Genomic DNA, 22,319 nt, shown 5'->3' with positions numbered 1-22,319 from the left:
GAGTGAAATAAGCCAGGCACAAAGGATAGATGCCGTACGAGTCCACTTTTATGATCTTGGTAAAGGTAAGCTCAGAGGCTTATAATACAGAATATAGGGCACCTACAGATACACAGAAACTAGAGATGGGTGGATGATTAGCTGAAGAGAGTGAATTTAAATGTAAGGAAATGGATTGAAGCGTAGGCAGTTCATTAGTGGGTCTATAAGCAACATTGCCATATTGAAGGTGAAGATCATTGAAAGGAGTTGTATAGAGCCATGTATACAGGTATACCCAAAGCATAAAGAGTAAAAACAAAAGGGTAGAAAAAGATATAGCAAGTAGATACTAATCAAAAGAAAGCTGGTGTAGTTGCATTAATATCAGACAAAACAGAAATTAAGAAAAAAGCATTTTTAGGTATAAAGACCATCAGTATGAGTTGAAAAAAGATTCAATAGACTGAAACTATAATATTAAAAAAAAACCAAGCACCTAATAACTGAAACAGATAGAAGGCAAAAAATAACTTAAAAAATAGAAACTGAAAACTTACAGCCATAGTAGAGGGCTCAAATACACCACTCATTTAAAGTTTAGCCCCCAAATAAGGAAAGATGTAATAGATTAGAATGACAAAATAACACACTTGATCTAATAAACATTTATAAAGCCCTATATCCTATAATTATCCCACATGTGAAACATTTACAAAAACTGACCCCCTTCTAAGCCATAAGCAAATCAATAAATTTCAAAATCGATAAATTTTGAAGATGTATCATGCTGTTAAGATGTTGAATTAGAGGCAAATAAGTTCGAGTTAAATAACAAAAAAGATGCATTTTTTAAAATCTCATATATTTTGAAATAAAAAAAATACCCAAGGGCGATGCGACAGTGGCTCAGTGGCAGAGTTCTCGCCTACCATGCCAGAGACCCAGGTTCACTTCCCAGTGCCTGCCCATGCAAAAAAAAAAACCCAAAACCCAATTATTTCTGAACAAAGAGGCAACATTCGTTATCATGAACTTTGCATGGGAGTTCACCCTTTGTCTTTTGTCCTGCGATCAAAAAGGGGAGTGGAGGAGGTGCTCAGTGGACCTGGAAGGACAAGGGGAGATCACTCAGCGCCTGTGCCCGCCTCACAACTGCCCCTTAATATTCCTTACATCTCTCCTTTCAGCTAAACATCTCCAACAACTCTACCTGCTTTCTCACATAACACAGTAAAAATCGTGAAAGTTATTTAGAAGTCTAAAGGTTTTTATTTACTGGGTATCCAGTGTTTCCTTTGAAAGCTTCTTAGTAAAATTTATTTCATTTAACTCTAAATTTGTCTGCGGAAACTTATAGAGAGAGTAGGATTCCTTTCACCACAGATCAAGGCAGAGAGAGGATTATTTGTGACCAGCTGTGCAGTGCTCTGTCTTTTCTCTCTCCATCCCTTCTTGGAGGATGTAGTAACAGTTGATGTAAACCCCTTCCGTCCCCAAATAGAAACTTCCTATTGCCCTTCCTGCAGATCAAGCTGCCTTAGTCCTCAGGGTCCAATGATTCTCCTGTCTTCTCAAGCAGGCCCTTTACTCTACCTCTTCACCTAGCAACAGATACATTGACTCAGGGAATTTCTCTGATTGGCCAAACACTGCAGAGGTCTTCCCCAATCTAGCCTCTGTTTTCTTCCTCCTTACCTCCGCCCTAGCTCTTTTCTCCCCACCATAGACTGAGCCTTATTTGGTTAAATCACCAGAAAGCAATGGTCCTCAGTGGGGTGCTAGTCCTGGAACTCCACACCTTGGTGACCCTCCTGAGTCCCCAGGAAGTAGGAGCCATCCAGGGTGAGTACTGGGTGGGAGAGGAGGGTTAGGGAGCCGAGTTGTCCCAGGGAGACAGCACAGAGAATGGCCTGCTCCTCCTTCTCTGGTCTATGGGCAACTTCCTTCCCAAAGATATCCCAAAACCCTTATCACCTCTCTCCTGTCCCGTCTAGATCTAAAATATGGGTGCAACTGAGTCCAGCAGGGCTAGCATCTCCTCTTGACTTTCTTCAATGTTCAGGTTCTCCCCATTCCTTCCTCCTTTCTGAGACCTACATCTCTATCCTGCTGCCCAGAGATTTCGCTACCACTTCCTGGATTGTAACATGCCCATTCAAGTCCAGTTCCATGGCCATTTTTATCACCATGTCAGTAGTTACCTGTTTATCTTGTCTTCATCCTACTCTAGACATGAGCTCCTTGCAGTGGTGGTGGGATGAGACTGGGGTGGGACTGCACAGCTTGTTCATCTGGATTCCCCTGGGGCCTGGCATTGGGCTGAGCACACAGCGGTCACTCAACAACTGGTAAAAAAAATAATTTCATAGAATTCTAAGGGAATTCTACCAATCAAAACCTAAATTCTTATAAAAACTAAGGTTTCAGTGGCTAAAAGAGTTCAAATAGAGCTGAGAGGCTACTCTGGAGGTTGCTCTTACGCAAGCTTCAGTTAGACATTGCTACCTACCTTAACTTGCCAAACCCCAACGAAAACCATTCCAGCCAATCCTAAAGAACATCTAGGGCAATGTATAAGATTCCACAAGGGTTCCATTCACTAGCGTAACTTTCAAGAAACCTACAACCTCCAGATGGGTCCCTGGACCAGATAAGTCCTGAAACCTGGAGGGCCCAGCCTCTCCAGAACATCAGATAGTTCCATCTCCTTATTCCATATTATTGACAGCCCCTCCCAACGTGAAAGAGTTAGAATGGGCATAGTCCAAATACCTGTAAAGAGTGGGATAGAAAGATGGTGATGGTGAAGTTATACAGAGAAGGTAGGGTTTAACAAATGAGTATGATTGCTGAATCATTATATCAATATTTCTTTTAATCTCCAGTATCTCAGAGCAGCTAGAAGTAAAAACCTAAAATTGCAGAATTATAACCATCCAAACTCTGAACTCTGTTCTACAACTAATTTTGTAGAAATTTATTGCTTTTTTTGTATATATGAACATTTGTATATATGTACAATATATACATTTTGTATATATGTATATATTGCTTTTTTGTATATATGCTATTTTTCACAAAAAAGAAAAGGCCAATTGTGATGATAAATGCACAGCTGTATGATGCTATTGTGAACCGTTGATAGCACACTTTGGATGATTACATGGTATGTGAATATAAAATATATATCAATAACAAATAAAAAATAAACCTAACTTCTCATGTCTAGGACATGGAGCCTAAGTTATGGGAAGAGACATGTTCAATGCAATGCTCTGGGAAGGCAGGGTTGGGGCATGGGCTTTGGGCTTCCAGCTCCCTGTCCAGTGCCTTCCAGTGCCTCAGGCTGCCTTTGTCTGTCCCCTTGGTCTCTGTGCTGCCGTCTTAGTTCTTAGCCCCATCGCCTGTTTTCCCTCATACCCTCTACACTGCGTCTATCCCTAAAGCTCCAGCTGTGCTTCTCTCCTTAATCATTTTCTCATCCTCCCCAGATTTCCATTTTATTCGCAGGACCTACCAGCACAGCAAGAGCGGTGATCACAGCTGAGACTTAACTCTGGGGATCCCAAGCACACTTTGAGCAGCCTCTCCTGTCCTCTCCCCCACAGCCAGTGGGCCACACCGCATCCGGGCTAGCCACGGTGCGATGGAACTGTTTCCCTCCCCCTGCTCTTTGCTCCCACTCCCAGTAGCCTTTCCTCCGTCCACTGCCAGTTCAGTGTCAGAACAGGACTCTGCCCCACACAGAACCCAGAAGGGGGCACAGGCTCAGGTACACGACACATGGCCCTGTAGGGCTCACGGACATGACACGTTCCCTTCTCTCTCCCTGACCTTGAACCCACCCAATACAGCCGACCACATGGGCTCCTACGGACCAGCCTTCTACCAGTCATACGATGCCTCGGGTCAGTTCACCCATGAATTCGATGGGGAGCAACTGTTCTCTGTGGACCTGAAGAAAAAAGAAGCTGCGTGGCGTCTGCCTGCGTTTGGTGACTTTGCCTACTTCGACCCTCAGGGGGGGCTGGCCAGCATCGCCGTGATCAGAGCCCATCTGGACGTCTTGGTGGAGCGTTCCAACCGCACCAGAGCCTGCAATGGTACCTGGCCCCTCCTCTGCCCCACTCGGTCAGGCAGGAGAAACCCAGAGGGGCCTTGAGGCCTCTCTCCCCTCTCAGGGACACAGCGCTCTCTCAGAACCCGCGACTGTCATGCCCAGTTCCCTTCTTTCCCAGGAGTCCATAGACCTTCCCAGACCCTTTCAGCAGCCTCTTCGTTCACGAGGAAGGGCTGTGCCCACCAGGTACTCCCTCAGGGAACTGTAACACGTAGGAGCCCCTTTGTGTCCCACTGCTGTCCTCTGTCTCTTCTCCCTCCGTTTCCCTGCCCTGGCGTCTCAGCAACACTGTACCCAGCCCCAGAGCACCCCCTGCCCACAGACGGCTAAATAGGAGGAAACGCCCCTCAACCCGAGTCCTCTGGGAGCCCCGGGATGTCAGCGCTGAGCCTTCGGGATTCAGGGCCTTTCCCTCTTAGTGCCCCCAAAGGTCACGGTGCTCCCCAAGTTTCCGGTGAAGCTGAGCCAGCCCAACATCCTCATCTGCATGGTGGACGCCTTCTTCCCCCCTGTGATCAACATCACCTGGTTGCGCAATGGCCTCACCGTCACGGAGGGCGTTGCCCAGACCAGCTTCTACTCCCGGCCCGACCACTTGTTCCGCAAGTTCCACTATCTGACCTTCGTGCCATCTGCCGAGGACGTCTACGACTGCCGGGTGGAGCACTGGGGCCTGGACGGGCCGCTCCTCAGGCACTGGGGTAGGGAGCCCCCTCCCCAGCCTTCCCTCCTCAGACTCATGTTTCCTGAGCTCTGGAATCCCTTCCCTTGTCCCTAACCCTTGTCCTCTCTCCCAGAGCCCCGCGTGCCTACCCCGCTGCCAGGTATGGCCACGACCCTCGTCTGTGTCCTGGGCCTGGCCATGGGCCTGCTGGGCGTCCTCGTGGGCACCATCCTCATCATCACAGGCACACGCCTGTCCAGGGCCCCCAGGTGCAGAGGGCCCCGGGAGTCCAGGGGCGGACAGTGGGTGACTCTGAGCAGGATGAGGGTGGAGGAGCAGAGATTCGGGGTGGGAGGGGGATGGGACCAGGGGAGGGTCAAATAGGCAAGTAGTGAACAGGAAATAGAAGAGCAGAGGTGAGGTTTGGGGGTTGGTGGGGTGCTCAGAGATAGGACCCGAGTCATGAGCTTGAACAATCTTGGTTGTGTTGTGTTTGCCACCATAGGTGATGGCCCTTCTGAGAGGAGGTGATTGCGGGAGACCCCTCGCGGAGTCCTGGCAGGTTTCTGGCAGCCCCCGCATGCTCAGTGCACACTGTGTTAACTACATCCCTACTACGCTGACCTCGAATGCGACCGACATCTGTCCCACGTGTCCCCTCCCCTCATGTACTGGAGTACGTGACCCCAGTACTCATGGCAGGACTTTGTGGGGCACCAACTACCTCCCTTTGCCAACCTCAACACACACGCTTTCTTGCCCTGCGCAAAACTCTGGCTAGCATTTAGCAATTAAATTAAAGTGTTTAATGGCATTCGCACTATATCCTTTATACCAGACGCTGGCCAGTTCTCCCAGGAGTGAGGGAGGCTGGGACTTGGAAGAGGAGATTCTGAGTGAAGACCATTGAGGGTGGACAGCTAGTACTGGGGATTGGTGGCCATCTTCAGGCCAGTCCAGCTGTGCCTTGCTCCATCTGACTCATTAGCTTGGGGCTCTTTGTGTGTTCCTTGTGAATGGGCCATTTCACACACTTCATGAAATTCACCCAGAAAGGGGGATGCAGGGTATTCTGCTTATTGTGATTCCTCTCAACCAGGGACAGCTTGGAAAGTCACCGGGGAGAAGATACTTCTCCAGATTTACTCTGTCTGATGAGGCCATTGGTGTCCAGTTGTGGTCTACAATGTCATCTCCTTTTTCTACCTTCCCCAGAGTTCCAGGCATGGAACAGAGAGGTCCAGGTCTTAGACCCACTCTTCCACCTGGGACCAATCATGCTAGGTAGGAGGGAAGCAGAATGAATACGCAGGCTTGGCCTGGAAGATTTTAGTTTACTGCAAACAGAACTTAAAAATTCACACACAGACACACGGATAACTATACAAGGTAGTTTATAACAAGGACCAAATGAATGGTAAAGAGCAGCAGTTTCCACACCAAACTGTATACCAGAATCACTCGCAGGCTTTTTTTTTCCCTCTTTTTTTGCTTAAGCAGGCATTGGAAAATGACCCCTGGTCTCTGGCACGGCAGGCGAGAACTCTGCCACTGCGCCACCATTGCCCAAGAAGCTGGTACTTTCCCCGCCCCCTCCCCCGGCATGGGCAGGCACCAGGAATCGAACCCGGGTCTCTTGCATGGCAGGTGAGAACTCTGCCTGTTGAGCCATCATGTCCCACCTAAGAAGCCTGTACTTTTTAACAAGCTCTCCAGATGATTCTGAAGCAGCCAGCCTGCATATAGGTTGTGTAACCAGCACAGACTGACCTAGTTCGGTGCTGTTGAAGGCCATTGAAAGGAAAGGTCCCTAAAGTCTGAGGGGATCTAGGAAGGCTTTCTGAAAAATCTTGAACTTCTAGGCCATAAGACTTGGGCAAGATATAGTAAGTAGGGGCAAGATTGCAAGCATTTGGTCCTAGGAAAGAAATAACCAAAGGATCTAGGGGACTCTGTGGACTTCCCAAGGGAGAATAAGTTGGGAGAAATCAGTGACCCATGGAAGACTCTGATAGATGTGGAGGAGGATCATCTTAGTGAAGATTTGGGGTTCCAAGTAACAAAAACCTTCTCAAAACAATCCTAGGTAAAAATGGAGGGTGTGTACAATAAAAACACAGGAGAGGTGCAAAGAATCCAAGGGTGGGCATTCGCTGGGACTCACAGGAAATAGAATCCAGAACTGAAAAGCCAGGAGAACCTGGAACGAGCCCCTCTTGCTCTCTTTCAGGGCCATATAGTCTGTTCTCTACACCCCACCTCATACTGACCATATTCTCCTCTCTGTTGACTGACTCTCCTTTTCAGTCAACGTGCCCACCTTACAGCTCCTGAGTTTTTACCACCTCATCTCTAGCTACCCATAAAGACGTTTGTCTCCCAGGCATAATTTTAAATTCTTGGGCAAATAAATATGACTGGCCAAACTTAGATGTCCATCCCAGCCCAACATACAATGACCAGGAGGATAAGATGCCACAATACAAACGTGGCTGCCAAGACCCCGCCCCTGAGGTGAGGGGTTGGGTTCTTCTCAGAGAAAGGAGAATGGGTTGGTTCTTAGAAGATATGACTGTTCCCAACATGCCTTGATCTCCGCTGATCTTTTGGTTAAAGGCAACTTGCTACATCACTGGAAAGGTGTTTCTTTGACCTCTGTCCTTTTTGGGTTGTGTATGTGTTCTCAAGGTTTAATAAAGTCATTAAAAGTATCTTCTTTTTAAAAGAAGTGTGCTTTCTCCATGATACGTATGTCATCCAGAAGTCCCTGAAACTTTTAGGAGCAAGTCCAAATCTTTTATATTTCTGTACCTATCCTCATCCTCACTTTTTTTTTTCCTGGTCTCAAGGTAAGTAGTGTCTTGAGTTTTTTTTTCAATCCTTCTGAACTCTCGATCTGACCTCCTTCAGTCTTTTTTAGAATAGAAGTTCAATAATCACATCCTCTCCTATATGTTCAAACTTTCCTTCTTCACAGAACTCCCTTCGGATTATAAACACACCATCTCCCCCTCAAATAATGAGAACATCAAATTCTTTCTCTATTCTATAACCTAATTCCCTCCCCACCCCAAGCTCCTCCAAGTTTCATTCACTGAAAGAGTGTCCTGCACTGGTTGTCTCGGTGACTCCTCTTCTGATCTAGTCTCTCTTTTTAAATTTAAAAGCTTAAATTTAACTTAATTTTTAACAAAGTTCTTTGATGCATATAGTTCAAAGAATCAAATGGTCTACAAGATTTACTACAAATTCCAATCTTCTGCCCCTCTCTCTTTCTCCGTGTCCTCATCCCCAGAGGCGATAGCGGTTAACTACTTTAACTAACTATCGTTACCGACCTCCTGTGTCTCTGAATAATTTATTTGTGTTGTTACATCTTGATTTTTCAGCTTTAGGCTCTATCTCTTTACTTCCCACTATGGAAGAGGCGGATTTAGATTTTTGTTTTTCATTCTCACTCTACAGCCATCCCCCTTCCCATACTCTCTTCCCTTAATATAGTTATATGGTAATTTTGGCTAGGTCAACGCACAGTGTTTATAGTATTATGAACATGTAAAGGTGATGGCCAAACTATAGAGTAAATTGTTCTAGTTTGCTAGCTGCTGGAATGCAACACACCAGAGACGGATTGGCTTTTTTTTTTTTTTTTACCAAAGTCATCAATTTCCTTTATTAAATTACTAAAATAATTTTATTATGTTTACATTTTTATTAGATTAGATTTTATTAGATTAATTGGTTTCAAAAAACAATAAAATTTCTAGATTTCTCGTTATGAAATGACAACCACCGTAATATTAACAAGAAAAACTTACAAGCTTGTACTAATAATTAATGTTTCATGATGACAGAGACGGATTGGCTTTTAATAAAAGGGGATTTATTTTGTTGGTTCTTCAGAGGAAAGGCAGCTAACTTTCCACTGAGGTTCTTTCTTACATGGAAGGCACAAGATGGTCTCTGCTGGTCTTCTCTCCAGGCCCCTGGGATCCAACAACTTTCCCCAGGGTGACTTCTTTCTGCATCTCCAAAGGCCTGGGCCAAGCTGCTTAGCAGTGCTACGTTGCAATCTCTCATTTAAGCACCAGCCAATTAAGTCAAAGGTCACTCGTTGCAGCAGACACACCTCCTAGCCGACTGCAGATGTAATTAGCAACAGATGAGGTTCATGTACCATTGGCTTATGTCCGCAGCAACAAGACTAGGTATGCTTTCCTGGCCAAGTTGACAACTGAATCTAACTAACACATAAATCATCCTTGCTTTTCCTTTCCTACACAACATTTTCCCCCCTAGAATTAATAATTGCCTTGTTTTCCTTTTGTCGATTTTTACTTGTCCATATCATTAGTGAAACACAGAAGTTTCCACTATGTGTCCAAATTTCCTTCCAATACAATCAGACACGTCAATCAGACACACAAATTCTGCCAATTTTATCATTTTAGATAAAACTGTCCCAGAACCTTCCCTCTGCTCTAATCTTAGCCAGTGTCACAGCGGTCACCGTAGAAACATCCTTTAACATCCTTGTCAGGATTTACCTATCCTTTGTGTTGGATCTTCTGTTTCTTGTATCCATCCCATAATTACCCTCCTGTGGTCTACTGCCTTATTTATGTGTGTGGGGGGAGGTGTCTGGAAATCTAACCTGGGTCTCCTGCGCGTGAGGTGAGCATTTTACCACTGAACCACCCGTACACCCTCTACTGCCTTATTTTAGTGAGATAACATCTTCTTTTAGCCTCCTGGGTGTGTGTGACACATTTTTTTTTTAATGCTTTGCATGTCATAAAATGTATTTATTTTACTCTCACACTTGAATGACCTTTAAATGTGGGTATAAAACTCTAGGTTGAAAATCATTCCATCAGAATCTTTAAAGGTATTTCTCTATAGTTTCTTAGTTTCTAGTGTTATTGCTGAGAAGACAAAAGGCATTCAAAACTGATCCTTTGTATGTGATTTGTTGTTGGTTTTTCTCTTTGGAAGTTTTTAGGATATTTTCTTTTTCCCGTCCTTCTGCTTTAATTTATTTTTAATTCTCATCACCTGCAGGATGAAGATCCTTCTCCAACCATACCCATCTACCACTTCAACTTTATTCCTAACAGTTCCATGGAAAATAATCAAATGTTTAAGTTACACAAAAGTCTTAGTATATGCTTAGCCCTCTCTACCTCTGCACCTACTATTCCCCTTGCTAGACTTGCCTTCTCCTGCCAACTACTCAAAATTCCTTGTCTTCTTCTCTGGGTTCGAATTAAATGTCACCTCTTCTAGGAAGCCCTCCCAAACCCACCCCTCAATCACTCTCTCACAGTAGTACATAACCCATTCTACCATGGACAACAGCTAACTGTATGTCTGCCATCACCGCCGACTGCTCCGTTATGGCAAGGTGTTCTCTGTGTGTTATATTTCCATCACCTGTCTTATGCCTGGACCATACTAGGTGTTAAAACATTTGCAGAATTCTATTTGATTCCATTATATTTGCTTCACATTTGACCTGCTTCCACTGCCCCGCAGCTGGCTTGAATACTTCTGGCTACCATTTCTGAACACATACCATGTGCCAGGTCTTTTGTTAAATGTTTTTCACATGTGGTGTGTTTGAATCTTGGTCCATGAAATCAAGAAAATGGTGCACAAAGTGCATGAAATAGTAATTTTATTTGAATTGTCTTCACTCTGACTCAAAATCTCCCTTCCTTGAGGCTGATGGTAAATTCCATCTCAGTCATCATTGTGACTTCCTTTTCCCGTGGTTCTTCAAAGGTTCTGTGCCCTGAGACACTGGAGGGGCCCCTCTGTCCTCACGTGTCTGTTCAGATTGGTTCCCCCAAAGATGTCCATGTCTTAACCTGTACAGACCTTTCAGAGTGTCAGCTTTGCTACTTCTGCACAGGGCATGGGGCACCCAGAAGCGGACTGTAAAGATGACCCCCACCGCCACCTTCTCTCCTCCCTGACCTGAGGTCTCTCCTATAGCCGTTGGGTATTGTAGGAAATTGAGTATCTGTCCTCTCTGACTTGCTTACTGCCTCTCAGAGGCATTCTTCTCTTTCTCTCCTCCTCAGGGACACCTGTAGTAATGCCAAACATGCTCCAGGCTTTGGGAAATCCAAAGGAAGAGTTTTGGCAGTGATATCTGTTATCACCATGTATCACAAACCTAAAGGCAGGGAAAGAAAAAAGAAAAGAAAAGCATTAGTCTGCCACACATGCATTATTTCATTTCTTCTTTATACCCAACTTGCAAGTTAAGTATAATGATCTCCATTTCACAGAGGAATAAACTGGGATTCAAAGGATATAACTTGCCTAAGGTCAGACAGGTAGACAGTGGCTGAGAAGATCTGTGGGATGCAAGAGCCCATATTCTTTCCAAGGTACCATCACTATTCAGAAGCGAATAAAGTCTAGCCTATTAAACATGAGGCAGGATGGGCAGGGTCAGATATCGACATTACTAGGAATTATACAGGAAGAGTTTTCACCCTCACTTCATTGAGGCTTCTTACAGTGAGCAGGAAATGGGGTGAGGTTGAGGAATGATGAGATCTTGGAATTATTGAAGAGATTTTACTTCTCCCACCTGTCTCATCCATGTCACACTCTTTGTTCATATGTCCTTTCTCACTTAAAAGAGAATCTAAATTCCTTATTGGCTAACAAGGCTTTACATGAACGGACCTCACATTTCTCTCCAACGTCACCTCCCTTCACTCCCCCTTCTTTCATTAAGCTACAACTGTACTGTCTTTTCTTGGAATCCACCTGCCCAGGATCTGAACATGAATGCCTCCAAAGCCGCATCCATTCACAACTCAGGTGGAACCAATTCAGAGAGGCTGCCCTGATCAAATAAACCACCTGGCTAAATAAACCACCTCCCCTAGTCCCTCTCCCTTACATTACCTTATTAATACCGATAGATAGATGCCTCTCCTTGAATGGGGTCCCTCCGCTCCAGCTTCTCCTCCACCTTCCTCCTCTCCGAAAGCCTTCCTGGAAAACGACCATGGCTGCAGAGATGCAGATTCACTTGCCATCTTCTCACCTTACGGTGGCTCAGGACAGTTCTATAATCTGTGATCTGGCTCCATCTTGTGGTTTGATCACTCCTCGCCTGGAGGGTCCAAATCTTGTGCCAGCCCAGAGTCTCCCAAAGAGAGGACTCCTGGGCATTTCCGGCCCCTGGAATCCTACTCTCCAGAGTCCGGATGCCACGTTCTGAGGCCTGGCTACCTTCTCAGTTGCCCTTTGTTCTCAGTTCCACAGGGATGTGATCCAGCTTTTGGCCCCCTCCAGCATAAGTTCTTACCATAATGCTTGGAACATGTAAACAACTGACAGACTAAAGGGTAAAATGCAGTCACACTGCTTTCAAATTCTTTGATGCCATGCCCAAATAAAGAAAAATGATGTTCTGTTAGTAATAGTATTGTCTTTATTGTTACTAGTACTATTATCTTTCACTTATTGAGCACTCCCAATAACTACTTACCGTACAGTTATTGAATCCATTGGTCCCCACACCCATTGTGAAGTGCACCTTACATTTCCCAAATTGTTCCAGGAAATGTGAGTGTTCTGAAAAATGTTAGTAATTTAATTATAACCAAATTAAGACAAGTAATATCTTTCTTGTAAAACATACGTTAATTGTGTAATTGTCTCTATTATATGGTAACCTGCCTCTTAAAAAACAATATGCTATGCCTTAGAGTCATGTCCAGAGAACCTCTTTTGTTGCTTGGATGTGACCTCTCTCTCTAAGCCCAGCAGATTTTCTGTATGTCTGGAAATTTTCATAATAAAAATAGTATCTGGCTATGTATGTGTTTGTAATGCTGTTCCACACTTGAAAATACCAGGAAATCAAATGATTGACTGGATTCCTGAATCCACTCATGTCATCTGTGGGATGTTTATTGCTCTATAATAAATATATACTTATATTTTAAGCATCTATTTTAATTTTTTTGTTCTTTTGTTTTAATTTTAAAAAATAGAAATGAAGTAATGTGCTTAATTTTTTTTATTTCATTACACAGCTATTAAATACATGCCAAAAAATTTTGGCCATTTCTTCCAGCAACTTTTTCATCCGTGGTTTCAAAACTCAGACTTATTATATCTTGGGAATCATTCAATTGCTTCATCAATATCTTGTCCTTTGAAAAAAATGCTCCAAATCAAAAGTTATCATAGCACTTCCTATGGTCATTTCAGGAACACCAAGGAAACTCACCTTGCTTAAATCATTGTGGGGCTCTGTAGGGTCTAGCTGCAAACCTAAAGGCTCTATTGGAAGAACCTGTAACTGTAAAAATGTTAATATGTGCTTCAATTTTGTGCTTTTCTTTATGTTTGAGGTTTTATTGTCAACCTGCATCAGAAAGCTGACAGTATTTAATTTTGGCGGGGAAGGGCACATAGTTCAGGAAGTTTTAAATTTTTTTAAAATGGAGATGGTACAACATTTCCAAACTCTTATGAAAAGTCCTTGTAATTTTGGCTCCTGGTACGCAGCTTCTAACTTCCCTTCTTACATGGTCAATACGAGTCCAGGTGCCCACCCCCCCACCCCCCACTTTGCTCTCATGGACTTGTCATGACAGGTCACGACCTCTGTCTTCTTTGCCCTACTCCTCGTACAGCCCGGTTCCATTGGCTTCTTCCTTCTCTAAGTCAAGCGTGAGGGTCAGGAGGGAGGGCAGGTATGAAGAGCCACAGAGCCACTGCTCAGACGTTCCTCAGTCCACAGCAAACAATTCCCACTTAACCCGATCCATCTTCAGACAACAAAACCCATCCTTGGAAATTCCCTCACCTAGAGCTGTGGAACCAGGTAATTTAATTTCTTCTTTGTGTCTTCACATTTCCTAATGGTTCGTCTGCTGAGCTCAATTAGTTGGGCTTAGTGAAAAATAAATTTTCTACAGCATGAGGGAATCTTGGGCAAAAGCTATTTAAAATGTATTTAAAAAGATAGATGGTGGATAGATGGATGGATGGATGGATGAATGGATAGATAGATAGTTGTGTGTGTTTGCATATTTGCATTTATCTCTAGCCTTATTCTTCAGTTCAGGTTGGTGAACATAACAATATTGGGATATTTCCTCTGTTTCTCTTCTTCATTGCTTTTTTGTTTATATCCAGGATATAACCAGAAACTTTTGGTATAGAAGAAAGAATATGAACTTTGAAATCAGTTCTATCCTGCTTTCTTTCTTACTGCTGTATGATCTTATGCACACTATCTAATTTTTAGTTTCCTCATCTCTAAAATTGGAATAATAATACATACGTGATAGGGATATCGTATGAACTAAACGAGATAATTATGGGAAGTGCTCATCAAAATACGTGGCAAAAGGGGGGCTGAGCTCAATTAGTTGGGCTTAGTGAAATATAACTCATTTCCTAATATAACTCATGTAGATAGTTTGATTGAATGTCATAAGTACTTGGAATCTCAGGTAGCACGTGAGATTTTGTTGGTTGTCCAGAGTGATCCCCCGATGAATCCCAGAATGATTTGATCAGTGACTGGAAAAGTATTTGCAAGCCCCCTTTGGGGAATGGTGAGAGTGGGGAGAAATTCAACTTCCCCAAGTTGAATTCTTGATATTCTCACAAGCAGTGTGGACAACCAAAGCTATAGGCTGAGCCCACAGTCTTGGGGTTTGTTCACATGAAACTTAACCCCACAAAGGATAGGTCAAGTCTACTTAAAATTTAGGCCTAAGAGTCACCCCCAAGAGGGCCTCTTTTGTTGCTCAGATGTGGCCTCTCTCTCCAGCCAACATGACGAGCAGTCTCATCACCCTCCCCCTCTCTGCGTGGGACATGACCCCCAGGGGTGTGGACCTTCCTGGCAACATGGGACAAAGATCCTGGAATGAGCTGAGACTCAGCATCAAGGGATTGAGAAAAACCCTAGAATGAGCTGAGAATTAACATCAAGGGAAACCTTCTTGACCAAAAGGGGGAAGAGTAAAATGAGACAAAGTGCCAATGGCTGAGAGATTCCAGAGTTGAGAGGTTATCCTGGAGGTTATTCTTATGCATTAAGTAGATATCACCTTGTTGTTCAAGATGTAGTGGAGAGGCTGGAGGGAATTGCCTGAAAATGTAGTGCTGTGTTCCAGTAGCCATGTTTCTTGATGATGATTGAACAACGATATCGGTTTCACAATGAGACTCTGTGAATGTGAAAACCTTATGTCTGATGCTCCTTTTAGCTACTATATAAACAGAAGAGTAGAACATATGGAATAAAAATAAATAATAGGGGGAACAAATGTTAAAATAAATTCAGTTTGAAATAGTGGTAAATGAAAGCGAGGGGTAAGGGGTATGGTACGTATAGTCTTTTTTTCTCTATTATCATTTTATTTCTTTTTCTGTTGTCCTTTTATATCTTTTTCTGAATCGATGCAAATGTACTAAGAAATGATGAATATGCAACTATGTGATGATATTAAGAATTACTGATTGTATATGTAGAATGGAATGATATCTAAATGTTTCGTTTGTTAATTTTTTTTAATTAATAAAAAAAGTTTAAAAAAAACCAAAAAAAACAAAAAAAAACGGGGGCTTGGTTAGCATCAATCCTTTTCCCTGGTTTTCTCCTTCTCTGTCAGCTTCTCCGGACTGAGGAAGAATCCCTTCTGTCTTGTTTCCTGAGCTTTGCTCTGAAGTTCAGACCGTCTAAGGTGCTTCTGGCATCCTCTGCAGAAATGCCAGCCTTTCTCCCACTCACAGAACTGCCTTCTGAACCATTCTCCCAACCACCAGCCACTCCCTCTGTGCTCATCGTTCTCTCCTGCCCTAGACTATTTCTTCTGGACACTTCTCGTTCACCTTGCTCAAGTCACTGTGGGGCTCCGAAGGGTCTAGTTGTAAAACCAACGGCAGCAATGGAAGTACCTGAGGACACCGGGGACCAGCCTGAAGGGCCAGACATGGATTCGAGGGCAGCAGTGAGTAGGCTGCGGGCAGTGTGGCTGGAATCAAGTCCAGAATAGGATGCAGAAGTTCATTCTAAGCAGAGGTTCGTGGCCAGTCTCAGCACCAGGTCACTGACCAGGTAGCAGGGAACAGGGGTCACCAAAGGAGCGTTACTTACGGAAGGCGTGGTTGTGTGTCTGGGCAGGGAACGTGTTGGGATGGGGAGGAGATAAGAACCAGGAGTAGCCAGGAGGCGAATCAAGAAAGTAGAACAAAATGTCATAGTAACCAGGAAGCCCATTCCACTCCCCATCAAAGGGCACTAAGTTTCACTTCAGTAGAGATGCCAGACTTCTGATCCTTTGCAGTTATCCCTTTGCTAATAACTTTTCAGCATCAATTTCTCTGGGGTTTCTTAGAGTGGAAAGCGTACAAGCAAACTTTAAAAGCTGCCTTTTGGTATTGTGAGAGAGCAAAAAAAGAAATGGGAGAAGCTGTGAAACTGTCTCCTCTTTTTTTTTTTTTTTTTTTTATTTTAACATGGGCAGGCACTAGGAATCGAACCCAGGTCCTCTGGCACGGCAGGCAAACATTCTTGCCTGCTGAGCCACCATGGCCTGCCCTGTCTCCTCTTTTTGCAGCAACTCAGGATAAGAAAAGAAACAAAAGCCAGGTAGGAGGATGCAGTAATAACAGTTCTGGAGGGAACTCTCCGTGTCTCCACAACCTCCCTTTGCAAGGGAAGCCAGTTCCAACCTATACGCGGCATAAGTGGGGGAAGAGAGAGAATTTCATCAATTACCCAGTGTTATATTCTCAGTTTCAGCAATTACAATACCAACTGACTCCCCCAGTGTGGCAGTAACAGTTACTAGAAGAGCACTTAAGTAATACTCTGTTTTGTCAAACTAATAGAGTGCTTATCGCTGGAGAATAAACCCCTTTTCCCCTGTAATCTCAAGCCAAATGTAAGGTTAGCAATGTTCTCACTTTGCAAACGCACATGAGAAATATTTGATCACGCATAAATATTTGCTTGCTATAACAAGGACCCAAATATAGTTGAAGTTTGAGGTTGATCTGAAAGTTTGGCAAGGGTAGTGGGCTCCTCTTCCTTGAGCAAGGAGCTATTCTTGACCCAGTCACTGTAAAGTGAGGCCTCGGTGTGTGCCACAGTTCAGTGGCCTCAGGGAAGGGGTTGGGGAAGTGGCAGGGACTCAAGTTGATGGGCCCCAGAGACAACATGGCATAGTGGGAATAAAGACCACGGCCTTTGGGACCAGTGATTTAGGTCAAGTTTACATACCTTGCTAAGCCTCTATTTCCTCTAACGTGGGCAAACTAGGACTTGATATTCAGGAATCAAATGTTGTGAGCCTTGGGCGTGGAAAATAATAAATGCCTGGTGCATGTTAGCTCTTACTATCTCCCTGCAAGGCTGAAGAGACAACAATGTCCCCCATTCGTGGGGTGACCAACTCATTCCCGCTTGCCGGGGACTGTCCCAGTTTAAGCACTGAAAGTTCTGTGTCCTCAAAACCCCTCAGTCCTGAGCAAACCAGGGGTGGTTTATTAGCCTACAGACCCTGCTCCCTGATGCACTCTGTCCAAATCTCAGCTCCTGGGCTGTACCCTAGGCCTGCCCAGCCTCCTGTGGCACCTGTGCTGAAGTCCCTGTTTGGACACAATGCCAAGACGTGGTTTTACTCTTATATTTATATAATTTCCCCAGGTGCAGGCCAGGTAAAAGATACAAAGAAAAGTAAGATAGTTCCTATCTCACACAAAGACATGTATTTCCGAGAGCAAAACAAAGGAGGAAGGAAGTGCTTAAGTTGTACTGAAAATGGAAGTTGTCAGTCTAATTGCTTACTGAGAGAGTCCTTGAAGGCTGGTGATCGGGAGGACAACCACAGTAGTAAGGGCACTTTAACCCAATGCTAGATGCTCCTGCTGGAGTCTAGAGACAGGAGTGGTTGAATAGGGGAGGGCCTAGCACACTGTAGGTCAGTGAGCTGGTCTCTTTCGAGTATTTGTGTGTAAATGTGTCATTTCCGTGGAGGGGCAGTCAGAAAAGTCTTTGTAGTGGAGGTAACAACTAAGTAGTTCTTGAAGATTATGTGGGATATGCTGATGGGGGAGAGAAGATATTCCAGCAAAGGAAGAGGCTAGCATGTGCCAAGGCCCAGTGGCAGCAGGTAGCATGGGAGAATCTATGAAGGCCTATCTTCTGCTCTGAGTTGGGCACTGACTTCAAGGAAGGGAGAACGAGGGACATGATCTTGCTGAAATAGTCAGGGGCTAGATGGAGGCCCTACAAAGGAGTTTGCACTTTAAGGGTATTAAGCAGCATGTTAAGATTCATCTTCTTCTAAAAGATCTCTCCGATAGCAAACTGTGGGAAGTGGATTAGATGGAAATGAGAGTGCAGAGAAAAAACTAGTAAGAAAAGTATTGCCATAGCCCGGCTTGATTGTGGGCACTGATGGGGGAACTGCCAGAAGAGAAGTGATAAAGGAAGATCCACCGGCCTCAATGGCTGAACAGAGAGGGGAGGGAGAGGGAGAGGGAAAAACCTAGGCAGAGCCCCAGGCTTTGACTCAAATGACTGGGAGAGTGCGTTAATAATTCTGGTTCTGCAAATTATTTGTTGTAGAAACCTCTGTAAGTTTCAGTTCCCTCCCATCTACAAAATGATAATAAGAGTACTTGTCTCATGGGATTCCTATATGGATTAAATTATAAATTCTCCTAAGTGTCTAGCACCTGTTAAGTTCTAGATGAGTGTTTGTTACATAAAGAGAAAATTCACTGGAAGGGACATGCTTGGAGAAAAAGACTGGATCTCTTGGAAACATGTGGAGTGTCAGGAGCCTGTGGGGTATCAGCATGAGGCTGCCAGAAAACTGACTTGGAACTTTGGAGCAAGGTCTGGATGGAGACACAGAATTTATGGGTGGGAATTTTTTTTTTACAGGAGTGGGCAAAATTGCTTAGAAATACTGTGCCTCTCTATAGCTTCTGGAAAGCTGAGGCAGAAGCTATGCAGAGGCAGACTGAGAAGGGGCTGTCTGAGAAGAACTAGGGAACAGTGATGTCAAAGAAGCTAGGGAAAGCCATGTTAGGTGCTTCAGAGGTAAAGAGAGATAAGGATGAAAAAGGCCCCAATTTCTTCCCTCTATGACTTTTTGGGTCATACAAGTGAAGACTTGTATTTCAAATACTGAAGTATTGGAAACTAAGGAGGAAAGGAGAGAACCTGAAAAGGGGTGGTCACAAATTACAGGAGTAAACGAGATTCAGAAGTCATGGGTAACATGCCCACCAGGTGGCGCCAAAGACCCTCTGGACATCTACAGGGGCCTCTCAGAACTGCCTCTTCTGCTGGCCTTGCTAGGGTTTCCTTCAAACCAGCCGGCTGGTTAGGGGGCACTCCTTTGGTCAACAAACTACCAAGGCTCTATTACTGGAAAACTCTATGCTAGGAACTTTGAGCAACACAGAGGTATATACAACTCTGCTCTTCCTTTACTGTGTGGAGACAATAAGAATCTTCAGAGAACAAAGTTCCCATCTGTTCCGTCTCCTACCAAACTTTCAAATCTCTGTCTCTATCTGCGTTGCTGCCTCTCCATCCTAAACAACCTTCTGCACTTCCTGGGACGACTGCAACTGCTTCCTAAATTGTCACTCTGCATGCATTCTCACCATTCCAAACAACCCCAACATGATTCTCCCTACTGCAGAGCAAGTATGTCTGTGTCCTACCAGCCCACAGTATTGAAGTGCAATGTACTAGTTACAAGTGCGGACCTTGGAGTCAGGTTGCCTGGATTCAGATCCCAACTCTCACTCGCCAACTGCGTTCTGATTACCGGTAGGTTGCTTAAACTCTCTCTGTCTCATTTCTTCATCCATTAAATGGGGACAACAATAGTACTTACCTTGTAGGATTATAGTGAAGACCAAATGGGTGAACAGGTTTTTGGCATGGCACTTGGTACATAATAAGTGCTCAATAAATGTGAACTATTATTACTATTATTAAAGTCTTTAGGTTAAGATTTCAAATCCTTAATGTGAACTAAATACTCTGCCCAGCTCTCTGGACTTATCTGGAAGCACTCTCCAGTACATTCTTGCCACTTCAGTAACATCTGCATTCAGGCAGCTATCTTCACAGTTGCTAGTTCTGTTGGCTGGCAGCATTCTTTCTTTCCTCTCCAATTTTGTCAAACACTCATCCTTCTGAGATCTATTGAACTACCTCATGAAAGGCTTGCTTACTCTCAGATTAGATCCAGAACTTCTAAGTTATTACAGCTCTTGCACATTGTTCTGCTAGAACTACTTGTAGTATCTATTAAAAACCATAAGATTATCTAATATGATGCCTTTTCCCACTCCCAACATATAAGCACTGTGAGGGCAGCAAGCTGCCTTATTCACTGCTGGAATGAGCTTGTGGGATTTTGCAAACTGCTAGCTATAAGAAAACAAAAGCTTGATCCAGAGTAATATCCAGGAAAGGGGAAAGAAACATAAGATGTGAGATTATGGAAACATGAGATCTATCCCATCCTATCAAATCATCTCTGCTCTCCATGAGGTCGCTGTCTCACTGCTCAGGGACACTGCTCTCAGGTTAGTTAGCCTGGGCAAGCTACAGCGAAAAACTGCCACCAGCTCTGGTCCTGGTCCTTGTCCCTCAGAGAAGCAGGGCCTTTCCAAATCTCGGTAGTCCTGAGGGAATCCAAGAGCAGGAAGGTTGGCAGGGTTGATTATGGGGCTCACAAACTGGGCTGTAGTAAGGCTGAAGAATCTGGGAAGACCAAGTCATGCCTCTATCTTAAGAGTAAATTGGTATAACACTGTGTCTTGGGGGTTGACAACTGCACTTTGTTGATGAAGAGTGAGCTTCATGAGAACAGGGCCTTGTCTTCTTGTTATCTTTCAACCTACACCCCCCGGTTTAACAGAACTGGTCCAGTGACCAGGTCTAATGACATAGTATTTGTTGAAAAATAAAAAGCAGTCAAGGGAACTCAGTAACTGAATGTTGACTAAATAAACCTCTACCCTCACCTTTCCCCCCCAAATCAGTTGTTTTACCTTTATAACAGCTGTTAGTTGTTGAGTGCTTAACACACGAGGCACTGCGTTAAATACTTCATATACATGTGACTTAAATTTGAAAATCCTCACTTAGGGGAAAGAGGAAGAAATAGAAACGATAGGAAGAGAATATGGCAGAGAGGGTGCTTCATCAAATATTGAGATCTGAAAAAGTGAAATGAAGGCTTCTGAAAGATATGAAATGTTCATATAGCTAATATCTTTCTGAACATAAAATGTCTCGGTGGAGTGAACTACTATGTATTTTTTAAAGCAAGGATCTCCTGTCAGTCCCATACAACCTGGGGTCCCAGTTTCTAAGAAGTGAACCTTGCCTCTCCAAACTCTTTCCTGCAACTGCCCATCCCACTCGGCAAACTAGGACTCAATTCCTTCAGGGCCTTGTGGCCAGCCTCCTCTCCCTCAAATCAACAGCAACCAAACGGCACAGGGTACACCTGAGGCCTCACAGGGGGCTCTGGCTGTAGACAGATGCTGGAAAGTTCCCCTTACGTTGGTCATGAATGAGAAAGAGGCAACATTACCACTCCCTGCCCAAAGAGACTGACAAACCTACACACAAAAGAGGTGTTATCATTATGCTCCAAATATTCCTTAGAATAACCACATACAAGGTCAGAAGTGTTTTTAAAATATGTAAAAATTTGGGAGATTCAGAAAGGAAGGGCAGAAGATTGTCTTTAAAACTCAAAATCCCAGGTTATAGTTGGAACCTGGATCTGTAAGGGAAGACACCTTTGGCATCAAATTGTATGATTGACAATTATTATGTATAGATAAGTGCTTTAAAAAAAAACCTGATACTTTTTGGTTTGAGATCTGGATATCCAGCAGATTTGGACTGCAAAATTCAACATATATTCTAAACAATTGAATAGAAAATTCCTTAAGCACGGCCAATGGCAAATCGGATTGCTTTTAGGAGGTGGTCATTGAACAGCTTCTAGTTCAGTGGGCTCGGTACTCTAGTTCAGCCTTCTGCTGTGACTTGGGGGAAAAGTATTTTTCTTTTGGGGGGGTCTGTTGAAATTATAGATCTTATTTTCTATGAAAGCATCAAATAGGAGAAAACAGTGTGAGAAAAAATCAAACACAAGAGCTGTTGAAACCCTGATGATCCCGAGTTGGGATGAGCCTGAGAGTAAATAATGCCTATAACAGGTCTTCAGTTGGGTTTTCTGGTTGTCCTGAGAATTGTGCTTGTTTTTTGGAAGGCAGTCACTTCCAAATCAATATGGAACACAATGGGACTTACAATGTATTAAAGGATGGACTGGAGTTGAGCTGGGGCTTGGACCAATAAATTCAAGGCAAATAAACTGAAGTGCAGACTGTTCAAAACTGAAATTCCAAAGGCAATTCCTAGTGTCAGCATGCATTGTGGTCAAATGGAGCAACATCTTCCATTTTTTATAGCATTTATAATTTCCCTGGGTTAAATTT

At 43.9% G+C, this 22,319-nt stretch overlaps 1 protein-coding gene across 2 annotated transcripts; it reads left to right on the top strand.

Moving 5' to 3' along the window:
* Window positions 1-1,695: 1,695 nt before the first annotated feature.
* Window positions 1,696-5,574, top strand: LOC143682605 (HLA class II histocompatibility antigen, DO alpha chain). Of its 2 annotated transcripts, none has more exons than XM_077159201.1 (5): window positions 1,696-1,824; window positions 3,837-4,085; window positions 4,522-4,803; window positions 4,900-4,926; window positions 5,272-5,574. In XM_077159201.1, the coding sequence occupies exons 1-5, from the start codon at window positions 1,743-1,745 to the stop codon at window positions 5,295-5,297; spliced, it is 666 nt and encodes a 221-aa protein (XP_077015316.1). In that variant the 5' UTR covers window positions 1,696-1,742; the 3' UTR covers window positions 5,298-5,574. The 2 variants fall into 2 exon arrangements, with proteins under 2 accessions (XP_077015316.1, XP_077015315.1); XM_077159200.1 differs by having other exon boundaries at window positions 4,900-5,035.
* The last annotated feature ends 16,745 nt before the right edge of the window (window positions 5,575-22,319 follow it).

This window comes from Tamandua tetradactyla, chromosome 5 (assembly GCF_023851605.1).
Source record: "Tamandua tetradactyla isolate mTamTet1 chromosome 5, mTamTet1.pri, whole genome shotgun sequence".
In the NCBI taxonomy this organism is placed as follows: domain Eukaryota; kingdom Metazoa; phylum Chordata; class Mammalia; order Pilosa; family Myrmecophagidae; genus Tamandua; species Tamandua tetradactyla.
The sequence above is the reverse complement of the archived record's forward strand: the minus strand, read 5'-3'. Positions and strand labels throughout refer to the sequence as shown.

Excerpts from the sequence above, each read along its gene's own strand:
- LOC143682605 (XM_077159200.1), top strand. The coding sequence starts at position 1,743 with ATGGTCCTCAGTGGGGTGCTAGTCCTGGAACTCCACACCTTGGTGACC. Across the intron at positions 1,825-3,836 it reads GGAAGTAGGAGCCATCCAGG|CCGACCACATGGGCTCCTAC; the intron begins GTGAGTACTGGG and ends CACCCAATACAG. Across the intron at positions 4,086-4,521 it reads CCGCACCAGAGCCTGCAATG|TGCCCCCAAAGGTCACGGTG; the intron begins GTACCTGGCCCC and ends TTTCCCTCTTAG.